The sequence below is a fragment of the Budorcas taxicolor genome, chromosome 1 (assembly GCF_023091745.1).
Source record: "Budorcas taxicolor isolate Tak-1 chromosome 1, Takin1.1, whole genome shotgun sequence".
In the NCBI taxonomy this organism is placed as follows: Eukaryota; Metazoa; Chordata; class Mammalia; order Artiodactyla; family Bovidae; genus Budorcas; species Budorcas taxicolor.
Genome location: NC_068910.1, coordinates 170,463,008 through 170,488,398, shown reverse-complemented (window position 1 = coordinate 170,488,398; position 25,391 = coordinate 170,463,008). Strand labels below are relative to the sequence as shown.

Sequence of the window (25,391 nt, the reverse complement as noted above, 5' to 3'; positions counted from 1 at the left end):
ATCCCTCTTTATAGATGAGGAAATAGAGACCCAGAAAAAGCAAAGTACACTTTCCAGGTACTGGAAAGTGCTGAGATGAAGGCAGGTGGGCCAACATGGGCCTAGGGTAGCTGAGAAATAAAGGGCCAGGTGGAAGAAGATTGGTGTGCAAGGCGTGGGGCGGAGGTTGGGGGCGGGGAGCGGGCAGTGCTGGACTTCATTTGCAGTTTGAAACCAAACCCCAGAAGCTGTTGACCCTCAAATGTCAAATTTACCCTTTTGCCCTCCTGCCCACCTGGGATGGGGGAGCCTGGTAGGCTGCCGTCTATGGGGTCGCACAGAGTCGGAAATGACTGACAGGACTTAGCAGCAGCAGCAGCAGCCACCTGGTACAGACGCCAGCCTGGGGTTGGCATCCATAGGAAGCCTTGCTGCCTCCTGTGAGTGGAAGTGAAGCCCTAAGAGCCGTAGGTCCACCAGCCCCGCCCTAGGTCAGCCATGGAAAGGGGACTGGCCCTGGCAAAGGGCTTATCTGAATATGCGCCTTTTCTGTTTCTGTAAACTACTGCCCTTCCATGAGCTGAAGACCTCAGCTCTGGAGCTTTCCCCAGGGATTATAGTCTTAGCCTCACTGACAATCCACCAAGAGTTCAGTGGAAACTGTGGGCTTTGTGTGATAATGATGTGTCACTGTGACGACAGCCAGTATAATACATGGACTGTTCTGGTGGAGAATGTTCCTGGTGGAGGAGACTGTGCGTTTGTGGGGGCAGAGAGTTTATGGAAATCTCTATACTTTCTTTTCAGTTTTTCTGTGAAACTAAGACTGCTCTAAAAATGAAATTTATTATTATTTTTTAATAGCTTTATTTTCTTGGGCTCCAAAATCACTGTGGATGGTGACAGCAGCCATGAAATTAAAAAGATGCTTATTCCCTGGAAGAAAAGCTATCACAAACCTAGACAGCATATTAAAAAATAAAGACATTACTTTGCTGACAAAAGTCTGAATAGTCAATGGAAAACCAGTCCGAATATGGTTTTTCCAGCAGTCATGTATGGATGTGAGAGTTGGACCATAAAGAAGGCTAAGTGTTGAAGAACTGATGCTTTCAAACTATGGTGCTGGAGAAGACCCTTGAGAGTACCTTGGACAGCAAGGAGATCAAACCAATCAATCCTAAAGGAAATCAACCCTGAATATTCATTGGAAGGGCTGATGCTGTAGTTGAAACTACAATACTTTGGCCACCTGATGCAAAGAACTGACTCATTTAGAAAAGAACCTTATGCTGAGAAAGATTGAAGTCAGGAGAAGGGGATAATGGAGGATGAGATGATTGAATGGCATCATCGACTCAGTGGATATGAGTTTGAGGAAACTCTGGGAGATGGTGAAGGACAGGGAAGCCTGGCATGCTGCAATCCATGGGGTCACAAAGAGCTGACATGACTTAGTGACTGAACAACAAATATCAAAATTTCCCAGATTTATATCTCCGTAGTTGAAGACAATGCTTAGACTTAGATTGCTTAGTCTTAGTTCTAAATTCTTTGAAAGCAACTGCCCAGTAATGTTAAGTTGACCACTGGGCTGTCTCCAGGGAGCTGGGATCTTAGGACTGGGGGAATCCTCATGGTTTGAGTCACACTGTACTGACCATGCAGATGGAGTTAGTGGAGAAGACATTTCTCAGAAGTAGAAATTCTCCAGGAGGTTGTTCAACAAGACAAAATAATAACTGCCTGTCCATTTGCTTTTGAATTTAAGGCTGAGAAATAAAAATTTTAATTTTTACATATATAATGCTTTTTAAGATTTTACTTCATTTTTATGTTAAGGTTCACTAAAGGAAAGAGAAACAAAATGTGCAGAAATTTTTAAAGATTCATATCAAAAGAGATTCAATAACAAAAGTGAGATTGTTACTTTCCTCCTCCTCATAGTCATTGACCTAAGAGACAGGTTTGATTATCACTTGACCTTTTGAACACCAAGTTAATCATTTACGGTTTCTCAAGAGTTCTTTTCCTGAAAACTTGAGACATTTCATTCCATTTTAAAGAAATTACAGCAATCCCAGGGCACAGAAGAACGGCAAGACCTGGGTCCAGGGCACTGGTCATTTCATTGTGAATTTACCAAAACCTAGAGATTTTCTGCCTTCTCATTTATGAAGAGGGCCGAGTGAATGATATTATCATCAAACCCTGAAACTACTTTGTGCGAAGTTCATAAAGCAAACCTCCTCGGATGAAACAGGGAGTAACATGAACGGCAAACAGATGAGGCCCTGACATCTTTTCTCCCAAATGAGATGAGCCGCCTTCACAGTGAGATGCGTAAGGACTCCTCAGGGCTCCCTCCCTGACCTCTGTCCCCCTGCCCCCACAGACCAACTGCCCTACCTGGTAGACCAGCACCAGAGAGGAGTGCCCACTGCATTCCTGTGGGCTTCTTGCAGCCTGGGTGCTGGTCCCCAGGACAATCCACACTGGAGCCCCAGAGCTCCCAAGTCATGAACCAGCCGTTTCCTCTCTACCCCACAGGAATGTTTATGTTCTTACAGCTTCCCACTCACCGTGAGCACAACCCACTCCGGGCAGGTAAACTGTTCCCATGTCCCTAGTCAGGTTCCCCTCAGCTGTGAGGAACTGACCCCTGGACCCACTACATCCCAAGATGTGGTTATGACACACCCCCAAAGTCTAGAAGAATATCAGCCCAGGCCTGCCGCTTCAGCTTGCTGCCTTGGCCTTTAGCCTCAGGGATCAGCATGGAAGCTGCAGATCCAAACAGTGTAGATGGAACCACTGATGAAGGAGGAGGCATTCTTTTTTTTTTTTTAATGAGGCCAGAATAGCCCACAGGAGCCCAGTAGACAGTCCCTGTGAAACAGGAGGGAAGCGGGCAGGGCACAACCTTTATAAGAATAACACAGCCCTTGAAAATATGGCATAAACTGGCTAAAACCGACTAGGCCCAAGATGGCGGAAGGTTCACCTCCCCACAGACCTTGAGCCTTACTCACTGTAATACATTAGCACAAGCTAAATAACACACCACCAACACCATAACATCTCTGAGGCCGACCATAGCAGGTCAAAAAGTGGGCAGTGGCCCAAATCCTGAAAATCTCTGCTCCTTCCCCAAAGACTTGAAATAATCCTCCCACTGTCGTTAGCATAAGAAATGACACAGCCCACAAAAACTAGCCTCCAGGGGTGCTCTTACCTTTTGAAACAGTCTGGGTTCTGTCTTTGCAGTATGTTTCTCCCAGGGCCGCTCTCACTTTCCAAGACGATCCCAGATCCTGGGGCATTGAGATGGAGCACACTCTGTCTGTGGACTATGTATCTCTTTTAATAAATCCACTGCTTCCCTATCAGTTTGTCTCTCACTGAACTCTTTCTGCGAACAGAGAACCTGAGCTTCAGTAAGTCCTGACTCAAGAGGAGCAATTTTGACTAAAAGACAAGTGCATTCAAGTCCCAGTCAGAGTTGCTTGGTTTCACCTGGAGCCTACTGGCTCGGATTTGTTCAGATTTGTTCACAAGCCTCAGCTGTGGGAGAAAGGGGGTGGGGAAGAAGGGCCTGGCGGCTCAATGGTGAGCCCAGTCTTTGACCTTGAACCCCACCAGCTTTTCCCCATGACATTTTCTGACCTTGCTTTTTTGCCTTTACCTAAATTTGTTAATGGACTTCTCCAGTGGCTTAGACAGTAAAGAATCCACCTGCAATGTGGGAGATCTGGGTTTGATCCCTGGGTTGGGAAGATCCCCTGGAGGAGGGCATGCAACCCACTCCAGTATTCTTGCCTGGAGAATCCCATGGACAGAGGAGCCTGGCAGGCTACATAGCCTTTGCTATATGGGGTTGCAAAGAGTCAGACACAGCTGAGCAACTAAGCACAACACAAAAACAAATTTGTTAATATATTGTTAAAACATTTATGTTATAAAAATAATTCATCCTTGTTGTTGAGAATGAAGTGATAAAAGGTACTTTAAAGGTAGCAAAGTTGTTGAGAGGCAATTCTTATTACCATTTTGATGTTTTCTTCTGCTTGTTTGTGTGTGGTTTCTATATATGTTAGGGAGAAGGGAAAGAGTGTGATTTAAAACCTTTGGTGCAGCTGCTGCAACCTTTTAAGAGAATGATGTAATTCACCATGAGGGACCTTGATTTTTTAATCTGGAAAAATGTTGTGTAGGGGGTTCTTTAAGGGTAAAATGTAAGTAGCACTGACCTCCACCCTTCCTCCCACAGGTGAGTGGAAAGCATGAAAAGGGCTAAGTTGACAAGACATTTTAGAAATTATTCACTGAAAACCTAAAGGAGGGGTAAGGGCTTGCAAATGTGGAAGAAAGGTTAGATGTGAGGGGAGACTATCTGAGTGCAAGTTCTGTGCCTGTCATTTACCTTAAATACAGAGCTATGGTACCCATTCTTGTTAGGCCCTCCTTTGACTTTATAAGACCCATGAGACTACCCAATCAAACTGCCTCTTGCCTCTCAGGGCCCATATTCCCATGCTTGCTTCTGTCTCCTACCAATACCGCCATCACCACAGGCCACCTGTTTTGACTTCTTAAAGGATCTGTCCTGTATTAACTACACATGGGAACTGATAGACAATGTGAGAGGGTTCTAATGGCTTACACAAAATCCAGAGGAGTTGGCTTAAGATAAATTCCCAGTGGATATAAAGAACACCAAAGATGGGGTTCTGCTACATTTCTTACATTCACCCTTCCAGCCTCAAAGCTGGATCCCTTCCAATGCCTCTCTCTCCCACTCCATATCCTGAAATAACTGCCTACCAGACCCCAAGAGAAGAGAGCTTTATCCCTATCCTCACAGTCAGAAATACTGTTATAAATAGCTCAACTCTGGCTGCTCTTCATCTGGCGAGTTGATTGGAACATGATAATACCAAGATCACTTAAGCAAGAGCTGGGGGGAGATTAAGGAGGGTGAAAGGGCAGCCCTCTCAGGGAAGGGCTCAAAGCACCCTCTCCAAGTGAGCCAGAAAACCTCTGGTCCACTGGGGCTGGCCTCAGATTCCAGATCCCTGAGCCCCTTCTTTTCACACACGAGGTGTGGCAGTGCTTAGTTGCTCAGTCATGTCAGACTCTTTGGGACCCCATGGACATGGCCTGCCAGGCTCTTCTGTCCATGCGATTCTCCAGGCAAGAATACTGGAGTGGGTTGCCATGCCCTCCTCCTAGGGATCTTCCCAACCCAGGGATTGAACCCAGGTCTCCTCCATTGTAGGCCGATTCTTGATCATCTGAGCCACCAGGGAAGCAGATTATTGGACCCAACTATCCCTTCCCCATCCTGTAAAAGAACAAAATACTCCTGGCTGCCAAAACATGACTTGTACTATTTCCAGGGAGACTAAATCCCCCCATCCCTAGCCACCAGTGACACTAGCCTTGGCAAGAGATTTGCTTTGGTCAGCGGATATAGTGAGCGGATATAGAGGCCAGCATTTCCACTAGCTCTTTTCCCCCTCCCTTGATAAGGATGACATGTTCCAGACAAGGGCTGTCCTTCAACCGGGCCCTGAGGTGAGAAGACACACACAGTAACCAGGGCAGCATGCCAAGGTAACCAGTGGCGTGCGGTATGGATGAAAAGAACACACGGTTGTTAACGACTTCTGGGATCTGCTCTTGCAGGATAATCTGGCAGAAGTTAACATGCTTGGGTCCCAGACTCAATGCTTACGGGGCAAGCAAAGTAAATGAGTGACACAGAGTATGTAAGATCACGGGGATGGCAGGGCTGTGGATGGTAGAAGGCTCCGGTATTGAACTTTGTTATCAGTTAAAATAAAGAGTGCTGCTGATGTGGTTAAACATCAGAGGCCAAGATTTTAATAATACAGCTGATTAATACTGCTGCTGCTGCTAAGTCACTTCAGTCGTGTCCAACTCTGTGCGACCTCATAGACAGCAGCCCACTAGGCTCCGCCATCCCTGGGATTCTCCAGGCAAGAACACTGGAGTGGGTTGCCATTTCCTTCTCCAATGCATGAAAATGAAAAGTGAAAGAGAAGTCGCTCAGTCGTATCCGACTCTTAGTAACCCCATGGACTGCAGCCCACCAGGCTCCTCCGTCCATGGGATATTCCAGGCAAGAGTACTAGAGTAGGGTGCCATCACCTACTTGGAAACAAACATGAAGTTAAAGACAAAAAATAAAATGACCCGACCTCTTAATGTTTTTCATAATCATTTAATTCTTTAGAGATCTCTTAAGCAACAATCTGTAGTTGAAAAGGGAAAATCTTCTAAAACTTGGCAATTATTCACATTTTACTTCTTTTTTTAGTCTTACAAGTGAAGGGACACTATCTTTTATTTCACAAGTTCTCTTTACAACTTCTTGGAGTTTGCTTCCCAAACACGAATATAAACAATGCAAATTCAATCAAATCTAATCCTACCAAAAAAAAAAAAAAAAACAACCCACCACCTGTGTCTTAGAGAAAGTGACTCCCGGATGTGTGGGAATTAGCAAGGGCATGGATTGATTCCACAGAATATTTATTTTATGATTTTTATTGTGATTGGATCAGGTCTGAGATGAGGGAAATGGAAACAGCCTTGTTATAAGGAATCACACGTTATAACACTTCTAATTCAAATTAAGCTTTTTTACAGGAAAATTACAAATGTATGAGTGTTCTAAGAGCTGACTATATACTTTAAAGTTCATATTTTCTCCCAACAGATTTGATCTTTTGCCATCATGTAATCCAGAGAGTTACTTGTCCCATATCAGGCATAATGGGAAACTGTGCAGCCCCAAGAATATGGGGGCAAGGAGTGCTATTCTTGGACCAACTAGTAGGTCAAAGGTGACCTACGTCACCACTCCTATGAAACAATGCATTTCTCTACAACATGGAAATTAGACTTGATTTTAGACCATGTAGTAGGGCTTTCCTCTTGATGTGAAACTAGTAACAATAGCAACAGTGCTTTTTTTCTTTATTCTTTTTTATTCTCAAACTGATTGTTAATGAAAAAAACATGGAACAGTTAACTGCAACTCAAATATTAGTCTTCTCTTTCCAACTCAAGCACTGAAATACGATACTGCTTTCCATGATATTCTGGCCATCATGTTCGTTCGTTCTTTTTGGGCTTCAGAGTCCTTTCTAAAAGGAAACATGCTACCTGGCATTCTATATTACTCCAAATTTCCAGGCAGAAAAATGAGACAAATGAAGTGACATCTAAAAATACCAGGGATTATGTTTTTAAAAACAAGACAGTAATTTTGATCTTCTTGCTTTAATTCTTCTCTATATTACCATGATGAAATATTTATCAAAGTCCAAGAGATTATTGATATACAATAATGACTACACATTAATGGAGCTATTCATCATAAATTCGTCACTGAAGTAACTGGAAAAAAAGTTTATTCTGTTTATGCAGTATTGAAACAACCAAAACATTCAAACATCCATAAAGTGTAAAACTCTAAGTATTATTAAATAATAATTAATAACTCTTTAATACTGCAACATCTTGAAATATCTTCCAAATGACCAAAACCAGGTTAAACTTTGTTCAGAAATAACTTCAGTTTCTTTTACACAGAACTGTATATTTAAAGAAACTAGTAATCCATGTAATATATACACAAAACCCTGAACTGACTAGATGCCTCAATGAATAATGCTCCACACTGTTTTGTTGTTATGGACAAATGAGCTTATAATTCAATGAAACCCATTTAAGAAGCTCTAGACTACAGAATGACATGTTCAAACTGTTTGGTCCTATTAGTTTTATTAAAAAAAAACCCTCCCATTCCTATAAGATTTTAATTCCTCTGAATATCACCTTTAAAAGGCTTGACTTGATTGTTGTCATAATAAACCACAGGCCAAGTGTAACCCTCCAGTCTCCAGTCTATAGGCTCTATACGAGCTTCAGCTTTGAGCCACACAGTGACCTTCTCATGGGTTTTTCATTGGCGATTTCATAGTCTAACAATAACACTTTCCATAAAGTATCCTCCCTTCTCTAGGCTTTGGGCAGAATGTCAAATTAATAATGACATGTGGTGTTCCTTAGCATAACCTGCCAAAATGTGATGATTTCCTTGGAAGAAAAGCCATGGGCTGCAATCACACGTCTGAGCTGACAGACATCCAAATGGATCCTATATAAAAAGAAAAGGTTGGTGTCTTCTGGAATATGAATGTCCACTTTTAGTAAATTCAAACAGATCCCAACATATACATCTTCAAACTTGATGGGTTTTACGTGACTCATCATTTCATAGATTCTCGGCACCAAATCTCTGGACATTATATAACCCAACCCACTGCAGTAAGGTGGGAACACCTTGAAGGGATATTCCTGGTATGAAATATGGGTTTTTTGGTAAAATCCTCTATAAGAATAATTATCAATTAGAGGATAACCTGTGAAAAACTTCTCTGAGTGGTTTAAATTTAAAAGATACTTCACTAAATTGCCAGTATTGACGAAAACATCAGTGTCTGTCTTCATGATATACCTGGCGTTGGGGCAAAACTCAGTTACCCACCTAAATGCCATAATGGTTTTCAAGGTCAGATTATTGTAGGTATCTAAAAAATCCTGTCGTATTATGTCCCCATAAAGGAGGTGTTCATCCTCTAAGGATAATGCTAACATTTTGTCTTCCTTTTCAGCCTGTTGGCCTAATAAGAAAAATGTAAGAACTTCATATCCCCACCAAGACTTCTTTTCACCCCAGGTAACTCTAATGGCCTGCCTGGCTTTCACATCTGAGGGGTGTGAGGTCACCAGGATGACAAGAAATGGGTTTTGATGAGAGCAATTTGAATGCTCTCGAAGTGTGAAGCGGAAGTCTTGTCTGTAAATGGGCTCATACTCATAGAAGTACATCCAGTTCACACGTTCTATCACATTGTAGTGCGGCAGACTGAGGTACCACATCACCAGGAAACTCAGCAGCGAGAGCAGCAGAAGGCTCCATTTCAGGGATCTGAGTGACATCCTAGCTGGAAGGGTGGTCAGGAGTGCCGGGGCCATTCACAGCAGCTCAGAAGCATGCAAGCCTCGGGTTCTGGAAGATTTATCAAAGACCTGCTTAGTATGCCATCACCCGAAACACATTTCCAAATGATACCTGATCACCTCCTTAAAAGAAAAAGAACTGGGAAAACAAATATATCAAAGCAAAATCAAATACCCTGACCTGAGTCTACTTAACTTCATTTAACTATAAGCAAATGGATACCCACAACCAAAAGTATATGTCAGCATTTTATATCAAGACCAATGTTAAAAACATATTCTTAATTATTTGGGGAAAATTAATACTTCCTGCTTGACATAAATAACTGTTGAAATAATTCTTTACTTCTTTTTCATAATGGTAGAGAAGTAATTTGTTTTATTTTTACTGTAGATTTATTTTGTAACTCCACTCCCCCATTACTCATCTCTTTCTGTCCCTCTGGATATCCAGGATAAAATCATTACTGCAAAGAAATATTATCAGCAACAAAACCATTAATGTGAAGAGATATTGTCAGTGACATGTCCCAATAGACCAAGGGTCTTTCTCAGCTGTGGGATCTGATGTGATTCTAGCAAATCTAGAGTAAGAAAAGGGCTACAATTGTTCTTGGTGACCTGCTTGATATGGGATGAGATAAAAGTGGAGATACTTCCCCTGAAAGGCGGGTTTTCTAAACATAAACAGAATAGCCATCTCTGGAGTTTTTTAATGCACAAGACTATAAAATAGCTTTTTGTTGCCTCAAATACCACCCCAGCCCCTTTCTAACTCAGTTGCTGAACTCAATGATCAGTCTGGACAGCAAGTGCTTCAAGGTCTGTCTGTAGTATGAGTTTTCATGTGTTTCTCATTCTAGTCTGTTCAGAAATCCTGCATAGGATGGCATGGAATCTCCTAGAACTCTTGCTTTAATACAGAAATTCCATCTGAGACAAGAAAACAGAGCTAGGAGACATGGTGCATTCACAGTCTCAAGCTCAGCTCTGTTTTGGATCTCAAGGATGAAGTTGGTTTACAATTCGGGACCCCACAGGGCTTTCCTGGTGCCAAGATCATGGGCCTCAGTCCAAAGGCATTCATGCACTGTTATTAGGCCTTCTGCATCCACAGACTGCACCAGGCACGAAGGAGGCCAAAGGAAGAAGGAATGGGAGAACAGATTCCAAGACAACATGTCACAATAATGTAGTACAAACTGTTTACGTCAAGTGCCAAGGGACTTTAGACTAAGATAGATCAACTAACACCAAGGGCAGGCTGAGGAAGCTTCTTGATGATGACCTTTCACCTGCAATTATCTGGGGGAAGGGCTCCTGGGAACCCAGAATTTGCTGTGGAGGGCATACATTAAGGTCATTACTTAGAAAGACTGGTTTACCAAGGGCTCTACCCTTGGGTTTATCTTAGGTCTTTGGACACAGTTCTTCTGTCTCTTGAAAGAGCAAGTTGCTCAGTCGTGTCCGACTCTTTGCGACTCTACGGACTATACAGCCCATGGAGTTCTCCAGGCCAGAATACTGGAGTGGGTAGCCTTTCCCTTCTCCAGGGGATCTTCCCAACCCAGGGATTGAACCCAGGTTTCTAGCATTGCAGCCAGATTCTTTACCAGCTGAGCCACAAGGGAAGCCCAAGAATACTGGAGTGGGCAGCCTATCCCTTCTCCAGAGGATCTTCCTGACCCAGGAATCAAACCGGATCTCCTGCATTGCAGGCGGATTCTTTATCAACTGAGCTATCGGGGAAGCCCCTCTTCAGTCTCTTAATACATATAAAAATGACAGGATCTCAAGACTCCTCCTTTCCATCTGGCCATATCTTAGCTGCCCTGACTACTTATGGCCAATATCTTTCCTATCTCTAATGTTTTTTATATTTTAAGTCACACAGTACAGTGGAATGCTTCGGCAAACTCTCTAGTTTGGTTTCATGTTGTTTATGTGTCTTGCCTTTCCACTTATATCCTATGACCTTATTGGCAAAGAATGTTTTTCTTTTGACAAGCATCAAAACAGTTGCTTAAAACTCAACATGAAAAAAAACTAAGATCATGGCAACTGGTCCCATCACTTCACAGTAAATAGAAGGGGAAAAAGCAGAAGCAGTGACAGATTTTATTTTCTTGGGGTCCAAAATCACTGTGGATGGTGACTGCAGCCATGAAATTAAAAAACGCTTGCTCCTTGGAGGGAAAACTAGAACAAACCTAGACACCATATTAAAAAGTAGAGACACTACTTTGCCAACAAAGGTCTGTATAGTCAAAGCTATGGTTTTTCCAGCAGTCATGTACGGATATAAGATTTGGCCCATAAAAAAAGCTGAGTGCTGAAGAATTGATGCTTTCAAATTATGGGGGCTGGAGAAGACTCTTCAGAGTTCCCTGGACTGCAAGGAGATCAGGCCAATCAATCTCAAAGGAAATCAACCCTGAATATTCATTGGAAGGACTGATGCTGAAGCTGAAGCTCCAATACTTGGGCCACCTGATGTGAAGAGCTGACTCATTGGAAAAGACCCTGATGCTGAGAAAATTTGAAGGCAAAGGAAAGAGGGCAGCAGAGGATGAGATGGTTAGATAGCATCACCGACTCAATGGACATGAATTTGAGCAAAGTCTGGAAGATAATGAAGGAAGAGAAAGGAGCCTGGTGTGCTGCAGTCCATATGAGCAAAGAATCAGATATGACTTAACTACTGAACAACAACAAAGTACAAGACAGAGACAGACCTACAGTAGAAGTGCAATGAACAATGACTTGTTTGATATGACATTTCTGTTTAAAGCTCAACATTCAGAAAACGAAGATCATGGCATCCGGTCCCATCACTTCATGGGAAATAGATGGGGAAACAGTGGAAACAGTGTCAGACTTTATTTTTAGGGGCTCCAAAATCACTGCAGATGGTGACTGCAGCCATGAAATTAAAAGACACTTACTCCTTGGAAGAAAAGTTATGACCAACCTAGATAGTATATTCAAAAGCCGGGACATTACTTTGCCGACTAAGGTCCGTCTAGTCAAGGCTATGGTTTTTCCTGTGGTCATGTATGGATGTGAGAGTTGGACTGTAAAGAAGGCTGAGCGCCGAAGAATTGATGCTTTTGAACTGTGGTGTTGGAGAAGACTCTTGAGAGTCCCTGGGACTTCAAGGAGATCCAACCAGTCCATGCTGAAGGAGATCAGCCCTGGGATTTCTTTGGAAGGAATGATGCTGAAGCTGAAACTCCAGTACTTTGGCCACCTCATGTGAAGAGTTGACTCATTGGAAAAGACTCTGATGCTGGGAGGGATTGGGGGCAGGAGGAGAAGGGGACGATAGAGGATGAGATGGCTGGATGGCATCACTGACTCGATGGACGTTGAGTCTGAGTGAACTGCAGGAGTTGGTGATGGACAGGAGGCCTGGCGTGCTGCGATTCATGGGGTCGCAGAGTCGTACAAGACTGAGCGACTGAACTGAACTGAAGGATAAAATATAGGTCTGCCCATCCCACCCCCATCCTTCCTTCTCCCCATTAATAGTCTTACCCAGCCAGTTCCCAGAGAAACCTGAAACAGAACAGACCGTGAATGAGAATTATGGAAGAAATTAATATCTTCTTGCTCTTTTCCCTCACCTGCCCACTAGACACAGCATAACCCTAGGGGGCGAGCACCATCTAATCTCAGCCACTGATGCCTGTACATTAATCACAACAGTTATCAAACGGCAATTTTACATCTCATTCTAATGAATCAACACATTATAACAAATTACAGACAAATAGAAGGATCCTGAGTAATGCATACACAGTAATGGAGGCCCAGATGCTCTTCAATAATGGGAAAAATTCAAAACAGCAAATATTATTATAAAAGTTATCCTATATGCATTCTACAAGCCATAGTTCACAAATGTGAAATTGTGTCTGTGTTATTACATCTATTCCTTATGGGCCTATGAACAAAATAGCAGAAAAAAGAAAAGGAATGGTCAATCCAAAAGTGGGGGGAAGGTCTTTCAGGACTGGCTGGAACAGACCTCAGGTTACCCACAACACAGGTGGCTCCAAAGGTAAAGACTAGAGTCCAAACCCAGCTCTATTCTTTACCAACCAGGGCAAGCTTGGGGCATGTTATTTCTCTCTAGAAGCCCCAGTTTCTTCATCTCTGCACTGAAGATGTCAATACGGTGTGAATTAGTGACAGTGTGTGCAAAGCATCTGGCTAGTGTCAGGTACACAACAAACAGAGGCTGTCACCATGAGCCATATTCCACCCTTGGCATCTGTTTCTTCCTGTTTATGTTCATTAAATTGATTTTTATTGTTGAAAGGGATTGTTCTAAACAAATTATCTTGATGAATTCTTCTTAACTTGAAGAAATGTATGTTTCAAAGCCATAAACAGATTTCTATTTCTTACCTTCTTTCTTGATTTTTCTCTTCTGAGTGAAAGACCTTCAATTTCAATAACTGAGCATTTGATAGCAAGTAGCAGTCAAAATAATGCTTGGAATTTCTGTAAGATATACAAGAAGCGTAACAAGCATTTACTTATGGGTCAGGGGATCAGAGGTCAGAGATGGAAAGGGAACCCCCTTCCCTATTGTAATTTCTTTCTAAAGTGAAACATATGCTGAAAAAGTAGTTAAAGAAAACCCTACCAGTTCACAGAACTCAGAAAACTCATGGATTCATCATGAAGGCCACTTGGTATTCAAGATGCAAAGCCTCTAAGTCCTCACGTCAGCTGGTGTCTCATGTCATCCCACCCCAGTTCCACTTGCCCTGATAAAGAACTCAGGGTCACTAAAAGCAGTGAAACTGCTAAAATACACTAAACTGCTAAAAGACACTTTGCTTGTATCCTCTCTTTAATCCTTTTTCACACGTACATATAAGGTAACCCAGACATGAGACTGTTAACTTCTTCCCAATCCACTCTTTCCCCCTTTGAACCTCCGATTCTGCTCACAAATACCCAAGACACATTAGTAAACTGAAAACTATGCCGCATATCTCACTTCCTGCCACGATTCAGGATGCTCAATGTACCTTGATTTTCCTCAGTCAAGTTTAAAACGCAGAACGGAATGTGAAAAACAGGAAGGTACTGATATATATATATCTCCTTATAACAAAACCACTCCAAATGAGTTAAAGATTCTAAATGGGAGAGAAATAAACTGGCAAGAGCATTAAAAGAAAATATGAGTGAACATTCTAATACTTTTGAAGTGGGTAAGAACTTTCAGTTATCCCACGTAAGGAAACAACCCAGAACTCATAAAGGAAATTTTGATCAAATAAAAATGTCAAAAAATTCTTGAACAAGGTTGAAAGCCAAAAAAACCAAAAAACAGTAACATAATAAAAAGCACAAAGTTGAAAGATTAAAAAAAAAAACAGGGTATTTATAATAAATAATTCATAAGCCAAATAAGAAAAAGGTCCACATAGTTTAATAAGCAATGGATAAATGCAAAAAGACAATAAATGGCCAAAGGAAAATTTTCAAAATAATTACAAAAGATCAATAAAACAAGAAAAGATACTCAAACTCACTCAGTAAGATACTCAAATGATAATAAGCAGAGATATTGATAAAAATCTAAAACTGGAAACGTAAAGGGAAAAAATGACAATACTCAGTTTATGTGAGGAAAAGAGGCATTCTTGGACACTTTCTGGAGAGAAAAATTAAATATGTATAAAAAACGTGAATGTGCACGCTCTTTGACTAATACCACTGCAAGCAATTTATCTTAAAGACATTTTCAGGCAACTGTGTATACTTTATAAAATAAAAATAATTTTAAAGCCTCACAATACGGAATTGATTAAATAAAATTATGACACATCCATACAATAGTATGTGCATGCTATGTTGCTTGTGTCCAACTCTTTGTGACTCTATGGACTGTAGCCTGCCAAGCTCCTCTGTCCATGAGATTCTCCAGGTAAGAATACTGGCATGGGTTGCCATGCCCTCTTCCAAATCTTCTCGACCCTATACATTTATTCAGTGCTATATACAATGATGTTCATTTATATTCCCTTGATAACCACTAAGTGAGAAATGCAGTAGCAAAACTGCAAATAAAGTATGATTCCTTTTGAAAGATGAAAAGGCAAGTCTCTATAAATCCATATAGCTACACATGCAGAGGAAGATGTGTTCTAGAAGGATGTGTTTCAATATGTCAACAGTTTTAATTCTGTGGGATTTCTGGAAAGATTTCTTTCTTTCCTCTTCTTTTCTTATCATTTGAATTTTACACTATTTGTGCATTGTCTTTGTAAATATATAAAAACAAAGTAAAAAAATTGCACTTCATGCTTGCATGTCTCAAGGTTTTACTGAATGATAGTAACACTAAGTTGGCAGTTCAGTTAGTTCAGTTCAGTTGCTCAGTAGCGTCTGACTCTTTGCGACCCCATGAATCGCAGCACGCCAGGACTCCCTGTCCATCACCAACTCCCAGAGTTCACTCAGACTCACATCCGTTGAGTCAGTGATACGATCCAGCCATCTCATCCTCTGTTGTCCCTTCTCCTCCTGCCCCCAACCCCTCCCAGCATCAGAGTCTTTCCCAATGAGTCAGCTCTTCGCATGAGGTGGCCAAACTACTGGAGTTTCAGCTTCAGCATCATTCCCTCCACAGAAATCCCAGGGCTGATCTCCTTCAGAATGGACTGGTTGGATCTCCTTGCAGTCCAAGGGACTCTCAAGAGTCTTCTCCAACACCACAGTTCAAAAGCATCAATTCTTCAGCACTCAGCTTTCTTCACAGTCCAACTCTCACATCCATACATGACCACAGGAAAAACCATAGCCTTGACTAGACGGACCTTAGTCGGCAAAGTAATGTCCCGGCTTTTGAATATACTATCTAGGTTGGTCATAACTTTTCTTTCAAGGAGTAAGTGTCTTTTAATTTCATGGCTGCAGTCACCATCTGCAGTGATTTTGGAGCCCCCCAAAATAAGTCTGACACTGTTTCCACTGTTTCCCCATCTATTTCCCATGAAGGGATGGGACCAGATGCCATGATCTTCGTTTTCTGAATGTTGAGCTTTAAGCCAACTTTTTCACTCTCCACTTTCACTTTCATCAAGAGACTTCTTAGTTTCTCTTCACCTTCTATCATAAGGGTGGTGTCATCTGCATATCTGAGGTTATTGATATTTCTCCTGGCAATCCTGATTCCAGCTTGTGCTTCCTCCAGCCCAGCATTTCTCATGATGCATTATTCTGCATAGAAGTTAAATAAGCAGGGTGACAATATACAGCCTTGACGTACTCCTTTTCCTATTTGGAACCAGTCTGTTGTTCCATGTCCAGTTCTGATTGTTGCTTCCTGACCTGCATATAGGTTTCTCAAGAGGCAGGTCAGGTGGTCTGGTATTCCCTTCTCTTTCAGAATTTTCCACAGTTGATTGTGATCCACACAGTCAAAGGCTTTGGCATAGTCAATAAAGCAGAAATAGATGTTTTTCTGGAACTCTCTTGCTTCTTCCATGATCCAGTGGATGTTGGCAATTTGATCTCTGGTTCCTCTGCCTTTTCTAAAACCAGCTCGAACATCAGGAAGTTCACGGTTCACGTATTGCTAAAGCCTGGCTTGGAGAATTTTGAGCATTACTTTACCAGTGTGTGAGGTGAGTGCAATTGTGCAGTAGTTTGAGCATTCTTTGGCATTGCCTTTCTTTGGGATTGGAATGAAAACTGACCTTTTCCAGTCCTGTGGCCACTGCTGAGTTTTCCAAATTTGCTGGCATATTGAGGGCAGCACTTTCACAGCATCATCTTTCAGGATTTGAAAGAGCTCCACTGGAATTCCATCACCTCCACTAGCTTTGTTCGTAGTGATGCTTTCTAAGGCCCACTTGACTTCACATTCCAGGATGTCTGGCTCTAGTTAGGACCCCTAATTTCATCTTATCCCAGCTGCTCTTCTCCCAAGGTGTGAGCAAGTACAATTCATGGTATTTCTAGTAGGTATTATTCTCTTTTATCTTAGTAAATATGATCTCAATACAGTAAGTGATGCTTTTTAAAATCTATTCAAAACACAGTAATTCTAATATAACTCTAATAGGATATATATTGGGCTTCCCTGGTAACTCAGATGGTAAAGAATTCACCTGCAATGCCAGAGACTTGGGTTCAGTCCCTGAGTTGGGAAGATCCCCTGGAGAAGAGAATGGCAACCACTCCAGTACTTTGCCTGGAGAATTCCATGGACAGAGGAGCCTGGTGGGCTACAGTCCACAAAGTCTCAAAAAATTGGACACAACTGAGCGACTAACACTTTCACTTTCAGGAGGTATATTAGCTAATAATAATAGCATTATATATACATATAAAACAGTTTATAAAGTGTTTCAACAAATATTATTAGTTACCCCCAATAACCCTATACTGTGGGCCAACTGGCTTTATTGTACATAATTTACAGGTGAATGTTAGAGAGTTCAGGTGAAATTAAGATGAAATAACAACATTCTGAAACAGATCAGGACTTATAAAGTACACAAACTCTAGCTAAAAGAAGTATCAAGGGAATGTATTTTAGTATAAAGAAAAATGAACTCAGGAGGAAGGAAAGGAATGCAAGAAACAAAAGTAAATAAGGAGATTATTGAAAGATAATGAAAACTAACAAATACACAGAGTAAAAGAGAGAGCACAAAAAGTACTTTTAGGTGTGATTAACAAGTGAATCCAAAATACTATCTAAAAATGACATGATTGCTGTAAAGAAAGTTTCACTTAGTGCATATTAACCTTCAGAGTGACCACTGAAAGAACAGATATGGAACATATACATTTCCACACAGATTAAGAAATAAAAGAAACAAAGCAAGCTAATAGTTCAACAGAGGACAGAAGAGGGGGGAAAAAAGCGGAGAAAATGCATGGCAAATAGAAAAGCATAAGAAAAAATACCAAAACTAAATTCAAATGTATCATCAGAGTAAATACAAATGTAAACTCACTTACTGAAAAACAGAGACTCTCAGATTGGCTTAAAATTCTGCTGTATACTGCTTATAAGACACTTACTAAAACAAAACAACACAAAAATTTAAAAATTAGGAAATTTTTTAAAAATCAGGAAAATGACCATCAGAAATCTGCTGTAGTTATTTACCAACATCATGTATTTTAAATGAGCAGCATTTAAAAGGGACAAGGCAGGCTTCCCTGGTGGCTCAGTGGTAGAGAATCTGCCTGCCAAGGCAGGGGACATGAGTTCCACCCCTGGTCCAGAAGACCCCACAAGCCACAGAGTAACTAAACTTGTGAGCCACTGCTGAGTCTGTGCTCCCAAAGCATGGGAGCCACAACTACTGAGCCCATGTACTGCAACTACTGAAGCCCTCAAGCCTAGAGCCTGTGCTTTACAAGAGAAGCCCCCACACTGAGAAGCCTGCACACTGCAACTGGAGCGTCGCCCACTCACCACAGCTACAGAAAACCGCACACAGCAACAAAGCAGAGCCAAAACCAGATTTTAAAAATAAATTAATTAATTGAGAAAAGAGACAAGGAGATTTTGTTGCTAGTAAAAGGAACCATCCAAAAAGATAATTTAACAATCATGAAGCTACATAAAAATAGAAACATAGGCTCAAAATATATAAATAAATCCTGAAAAGTGTGAGTACAAATGGAAAAATCTATAATCCTAATAGATTTTTAACAAATGTCTCTAAATGGCTAACAGATCAAGCAGACAAAAAATAGGGATATGAGTGTTTCAAATAACATTATTAATATTACTAATAGTCTTGATTTAGGACTTTTCATTCAATTAAAAAGAATAGGAATATTCTTTTCAAGACCACATGAAAACATTAATTAAAAAACTGATCATATTAGGTTACATAAGCTGTCTCTAAAATTTGAAATTCAATTTAACACAGGCCCCAGTCTGAACACAGTATTATTTTCATATATATATATAATATATATATACAATATATAATACAATATATATGCAATATAATATATATTTTTTAATAACAAAAACATAACTTGAAAAACACAAACAAAAATAGAAACCTGTCTGGAAGCTCAAAACTCTCACAAACCCAACTTTTGTTTAATCCATAAACTTAAACACAACACCATAGTGGTAATTACAAAATACCTGCAACTGAATGCCAGCGATTTCAATTTCAAGGAGGCAGCTATAACATCAACCCTTTCCTTAAAAACTATTGGGGGGAAGACAAGTAAATTTTGATTATTGTTGTTTTGCTTTCAAAGAGTGATCTATGGTTCAGGAGAGGCAGATAGCTTCAAGTAAAAAGGAAAAGCTCTTCTTTATAGAAAAATGACAATTATGAATGTAGGTAGAGTGACAGAATAAGAAAATTATTATGTTGCAATATTTCATGAAATTACTGATTAAGGCAATGATTATCAATCAGTGTTTTAATCATCAAACAAAAGATTGGCAGAGAATCAGACATTGTATGGTACCAAAGTAATACAACAAAGATTACTTCTTACTTGTAAGGACTGAAAAAAGATAAAATTCACAATGGGGGAATCAAACTCTCATTCAATCATTAATCTCAGCATTATAAATAATGAAATACATATTGTATGTTTCCCAATGAGATACAATGAAGTGTACATCCTAGCCAAAATGTTTAACAGGAATCTAATCACATTTATATAAAATACAGAGGACAGAAGAAAAAGCTAAGAACTCCACAAGGAAACACTCAAACAAACCCAGGAGGTGGGGTATTCTGTGATAACTAGCATGGTGTCTGCAGCTAGTCAATCCCATAAAACAAGGAATGACTCCGCAGTAAAGAAGATTAAGGGAATGCACACAACTGCAAAGTACGACCCCGGACTGGATCTTGGAGAAACTGAAAACAATCAAGATATTAGGTGATGCAAACAGGATTACTGATTTTGTTAGGTGTGATAATGTTAACTGAGAATCCATATAATGGAATACTATTCAGCTATGAAATGAAAGTACTGACACAGGCTATACAACATTTTATTTAAGAATTCAGAACACGGAGGTGGCTTCACTGGGGAATTCTACCAAACATATAAAGAAGAACTTAAGTCATCATATCACCCTGATACCAAAACCAGATGATACCAAAAAAGAAAATTATAGGCTGATATCTTAGATAAATACAGATGCAAAAATTCTCAACAAAAATTAGCAAATCAAATCCAAGAAAAAGATCAAATGATATAATCATATTGGATTTATCCCCAGGTCACAAGGATGGCTCAATGTACACAAATCAATCAATGTGATACACCACATCAACAAAAGAAAAGAGAAAACCACATAATCATTTCAACAGATGCAGAAAAAGCATCTGATAAAATTCGACATCCATTCATGACAAAAACTCTTATCAAAGTGGGTGTTAAGGGAACACATTACAATATAATAGAAACTGTTTATTACAAGCCCACAGTCAACATAATACTCAACAGTGAAAAGCTAAAAGCCATCCCTCACTAACATCTGTAATAAGACAAGGATGCCCAGTCTCACCACTTCTATTCAACACAGTATTGGAAGTGCTACCCACAGCAGTCAGACGAGAAAAGGATACAAAATATACCCAGATTACAAAAGTGAAAGTGAAAGTGAAGTCGCTCAGTCATGTCCGACTCTTTGCGACCCCATGGACAGTAACCTACCAGGCTCCGCAGTCCATGGGATTTACCAGGCAAGAATACTGGAGTGGGCTGCTATTTCCTTCTCCAGGGGATCTTCCCAACCCAGGGATTGAACCCGGATCTCCTGCATTGCAGACAGATGCTTTACCATCTGAGCCACTAGGGAAGCCCCCAGATTAGAAGGGAAGAGGTAAAACTGCCATGATAGACAGATGACATGATTATATAGAAAACCCTAAAGATTCCACACAAAAACTACTAGATAAACAAAGTCAGTAAAGTAACAGGATACAAAATTACCATACAGAAATCTGCTGCACTTCTTTATACTGGGCTTCCCCGGTGGCTCAGTTGGTAAAGGATCTGCCTGCAATGTGGGAGACCTGCATTTCTTTACACTGACAGTGTAACTTTTAAAATCGCATCAAAAACAAACAAAAAAACTTTGACCAAGGAGGTTAAAGACTTACATGTGGAGAACTATAAGACATTGATAAAAGAAACTGAGGCTGATTCAAAGAAATAAAAAGAAAGCCCATGCTTTTGGATGGGAAGAATTAATATTGTTAAAATGACCATACTTACCCAAAGCAATCTACAGAACTAATGCTATCTCTCTTAAATTACACATGACAGTTTTCACAGAACTAGAATAAATAATCCTAAAATTTATATGGACTCAGGGAAGAATTACCAAAGTAATCCTGAGGAAGAAGATCAAAACTGAAGACTTAACCCTCCCAGGCTTCAGGCAATATTACAAAGTGACAATAATCAAAACAACATGGTATTGGCACAAAAACAGATATATGAATCAACGGAACAGAATAGAGAGCCGGAAATAAGCCTCCACACCTATGGTCATCGAACCTCTGACAAAGGAGGCAAGAATAAAATACATTACGGAGGAAAGACAGTCTTTTCAGCAAATCGTGTTGAGATAGCTGGAGGGCTGCATGTAAACCAGAGATTAGAACACTCCCTCACATTATACACCAAAATAAAACTCAAAACGGCTTAAAGACTTAAATAAAAGTGAAGTGAAAGTTGCTTCAGTTCAGTTCAGTTCAGTTCAGTTCAGTCGCTCAGTCTTGTCCAACTCTTTGCGACCCCATGAATCGCAGCATGCCAGGCCTCCCTGTCCATCACCAACTCCTGGAGTTCACTCAGACTCACGTCCATCGAGTCCGTGATGCCATCCAGCCATCTCATCCTCTGTCGTCCCCTTCTCCTCCTGCCCCCAATACCTCCCAGCATCAGAGTCTTTTCCAATGAGTCAACTCTTTGCATGAGGTGGCCAAAGTACTGGAGTTTCAGCTTTAGCATCATTCCTTCCAAAGAAATCCCAGGGTTGATCTCCTTCAGAATGGACTGGTTGGATCTCCTTGCAGTCCAAGGGACTCTCAAGAGTCTTCTCCAACACCACAGTTCAAAAGCATCAATTCTTCGGTGCTCAGCCTTCTTCACAGTCCAACTCTCACATCCATACATGATCACAGGAAAAACCATAGCCTTGACTAGACGGACCTTAGTCGGCAAAGTAATGTCTCGGCTTTTGAATATACTATCTAGGTTGGTCATAACTTTCCTTCCAAGGAGTAAGTGTCTTTTAATTTCATGGCTGCAATCACCATCTGCAGTGATTTTGGAGAGCCCCAAAATAAAGTCTGACACTGCTTCCACTGTTTCTCCATCTATTTTCCATGGAGTGATGGGACCAGATGCCATGATCTTCGTTTTCTGAATGTTGAGCTTTAAGCCAACTTTTTCACTCTCTTCTTTTATTTTCATCAAGGGGCTTTTTAGTTCCTCTTCACTTTGTGCCATAAGGGTGGTGTCATCTGCATATCTGAGGATATTTCTCCTGGGAATCTTGATTCTAGGGTGTGCTTCATCCAACCCAGCGTTTCTCATGATGTACTCTGCATATAAGTTAAATAAGCAGGGTGACAATATACAGCCTTGAGGTACTCCTTTTCCTATTTGGAACCAGTCTGTTGTTCCATGTCCAGTTCTAACTGTTGCTTCCTGGCCTGCATACAGATTTCTCAAGAGGCAGGTTAAGTTGCTTAGTCATGTCCAACTCTTTGCAACTGCATGGACTGTAATCTATGGAATTCTCCAGGCCAGAATACTGGAGTGGGTAGCCTTTCCCTTCTCCAGGGGATCTTCCCAACCCAGGGGTTGAACCCAGGTCTCCCACATTGCAGGTGGATTCTTTCCCAGCTGAGCCACAAGGGAAGCCCAAGACATGACACAATAAAGCTCCTAAAAGAGAACACTGGCAACACAGTCTCTAATATAAACTGTAGTGATATTTTTTTGGGTCTATCTCCTAAGGCAAAAGAAATAAAAACAAAAATAAATGAATGGGATCTAATTAAACTTACAAGTTTTTGCAAAGAAAGGAGACTGTAAACAAAATGCAAAGACAAACCCAAGTCTGGGAAAGATATTTGCAAATGATGCAACTGACAAGGGCTTAATTTCCAAAATACACAAACTGCTCACACAACTCAATAACAAAAAAAGGAAACCCAAGCCCAAAATGGGCAGACCTAAATAGACATTTGCTGGGAGAAATATCAATAACCTCAGATACGCAGATAACACCATCCTTATGGCACAAAGTGAAGAGGAGCTAAAAAGCCTCTTGATGAAAGTGAAAGAGGAGAGTGAAAAAGTTGGCTTAAAGCTCAACATTCAGAAAACGAAGATCATGGCATCCGGTCCCATCACTTCATGGGAAATAGATGGGGAAACAGTGGAAACAGTGGCAGACTTTATTTTTTGGGGCTCCAAAATCACTGCAAATGGTGATTGCAGCCATGAAATTAAAAGAAGCTTACTCCTTGGAAGAAAAGTTATGACCAACCTAGATAGTATATTCAAAAGCAGAGACATTACTTTGCCAACTAAGGTCCGTCTAGTCAAGGCTATGGTTTTTCCTGTGAACATGTATGGATGTGAGAGTTGGACTGTGAAGAAGGCTGAGCGTCGAAGAATTGATGCTTTTGAATTGTGGTGTTGGAGAAGACTCTTGAGAGTCCCTTGGACTGCAAGGAGATCCAACCAGTCCATTCTGAAGGAGATCAACCCTGGGATTTCTTTGGAAGGAATGATGCTAAAGCTGAAACTCCAGTACTTTGGCCACCTCATGCGAAGAGTTGACTCATTGGAAAAGACTCTGATGCTGGGAGGGATTGGGGGCAGGAGGAGAAGGGGACGATAGAGGATGAGATGGCTGGATGGCATCACGGACTCGATGGATGTGAGTCTGAGTGAACTCCGGGAGTTGGTGATGGACAGGGAGGACTGGCGTGCCGCAATTAATGGGGTCGCAAAGAGCTGGACATGACTGAGCGACTGAACTGAACTGAACTGAAATAGACATTTCTCTAATGAAAACACACAGATGGCCAATAGGCACATGAAAAGATGTTCAATTTTGCTAATTATTAGAGAACTGCAAATCAAAACTACAATTAGGTATCATTTCAACAGGTCATTAAAACATCTATACATAACAAATGCTGAAGAGGTATAGAGAAAAGGGAATCAACACTGTTGGTGGGAATGCAAATTGGTACAGCCACTATAGAAAACAGCATGGAGGTTCCTCACAAAACTAAAAATAGAGTTACACTATGATCCAGCAACTTTACTTCTTGGCATAGACCCAGAAAAAACTCTTAATTTGAAAAGGTACCTGAAGCCCAGTGTTTATAACAGCACTTACAATAGCCAAGACATGGAAGCAAACTAAATGTCCACCAAAAGATGAATGAATTAAAAAAAACGTGGAAAATTATCAGCCGTAAAAAAGAATAAAATAATGCTAACTACAGCAACCTGAATGGACCTAGAGATTATCACACTAAGTGAAGTCAGAGAAAGACAAATACCATATGGCATTATTTATATGTGGAATCTCAAAGAAGATACAAATTAACTTATTTACAAAACAGAAACAGACTCACAGACATAGAAAACAAACTTAGGGTTACCAAAGAGGAAAAGGGATATGAGATAAATGAGGAGTTTGGGATTGGCAGATACAAACAACTATATGTAAAGCAGATAAACAACAAGGGCTTACTACATAACAGAGAACTATATTCAATATCCTGTCTGCGCATGCTTGTGCTCAGTTGTGTCTGACTCTGCGACTCTTTGGACTGTAACCCACCGGCCTCCTCTGTCGATGGGATTCTCCAGGCAAGAACACTGGAGTGGGCCGCCATTTCATCCTTCAGGGCATCTTCCCAACGCAAGAATTGAACCTGTGTCTTCTGTGGCTCCTCCACTGGCAGGTGGATTCTTTACCACTGAACCACCTGGGAAGCCCATATTCTCTAAGTACTGACACGGAATATATATAAATGAAGAAGTATAGAACAATGTTTATAATGTGTTAACTTTTGTGTTAGAAAGGAAGAAGAAAGAAAGCAAATGTTTGTATGTACATAAGAAAAACAAAGTCAAGACACAGAGAGGAGCAGGGTAGAGAACAGAGAGGAACAGGGTAGAGAAGAAAGAAAGGTGAGAGCACTCCTTTTTGTATTACTTCGTTACACTACTTGCTATCACTTGGTTAGATTACTCAATCCAACTTTGTATTACTTTGTAATATTACTTTTACATTAACAATGCAATATTACTAAGTAACAATGTAGTATTAGTAA

The 25,391-nt window shown here is 40.7% G+C and overlaps 1 protein-coding gene across 1 annotated transcript in view; it reads right to left on the bottom strand.

Moving 5' to 3' along the window:
- Nucleotides 1-8,302: 8,302 nt before the first annotated feature.
- The window catches only part of B3GALNT1 (beta-1,3-N-acetylgalactosaminyltransferase 1 (globoside blood group)), a 29,812-nt gene continuing 12,723 nt past the window's right edge, over nt 8,303-25,391 (bottom strand). Inside the window, 4 exon segments of the mRNA XM_052639192.1 lie at nt 8,303-8,453; nt 8,455-9,085; nt 12,574-12,594; nt 13,450-13,545. Coding sequence (XP_052495152.1) covers nt 8,424-8,453; nt 8,455-9,051 — 627 coding nt within the window. The 5' untranslated portion in view covers nt 9,052-9,085; nt 12,574-12,594; nt 13,450-13,545 and the 3' untranslated portion in view covers nt 8,303-8,423.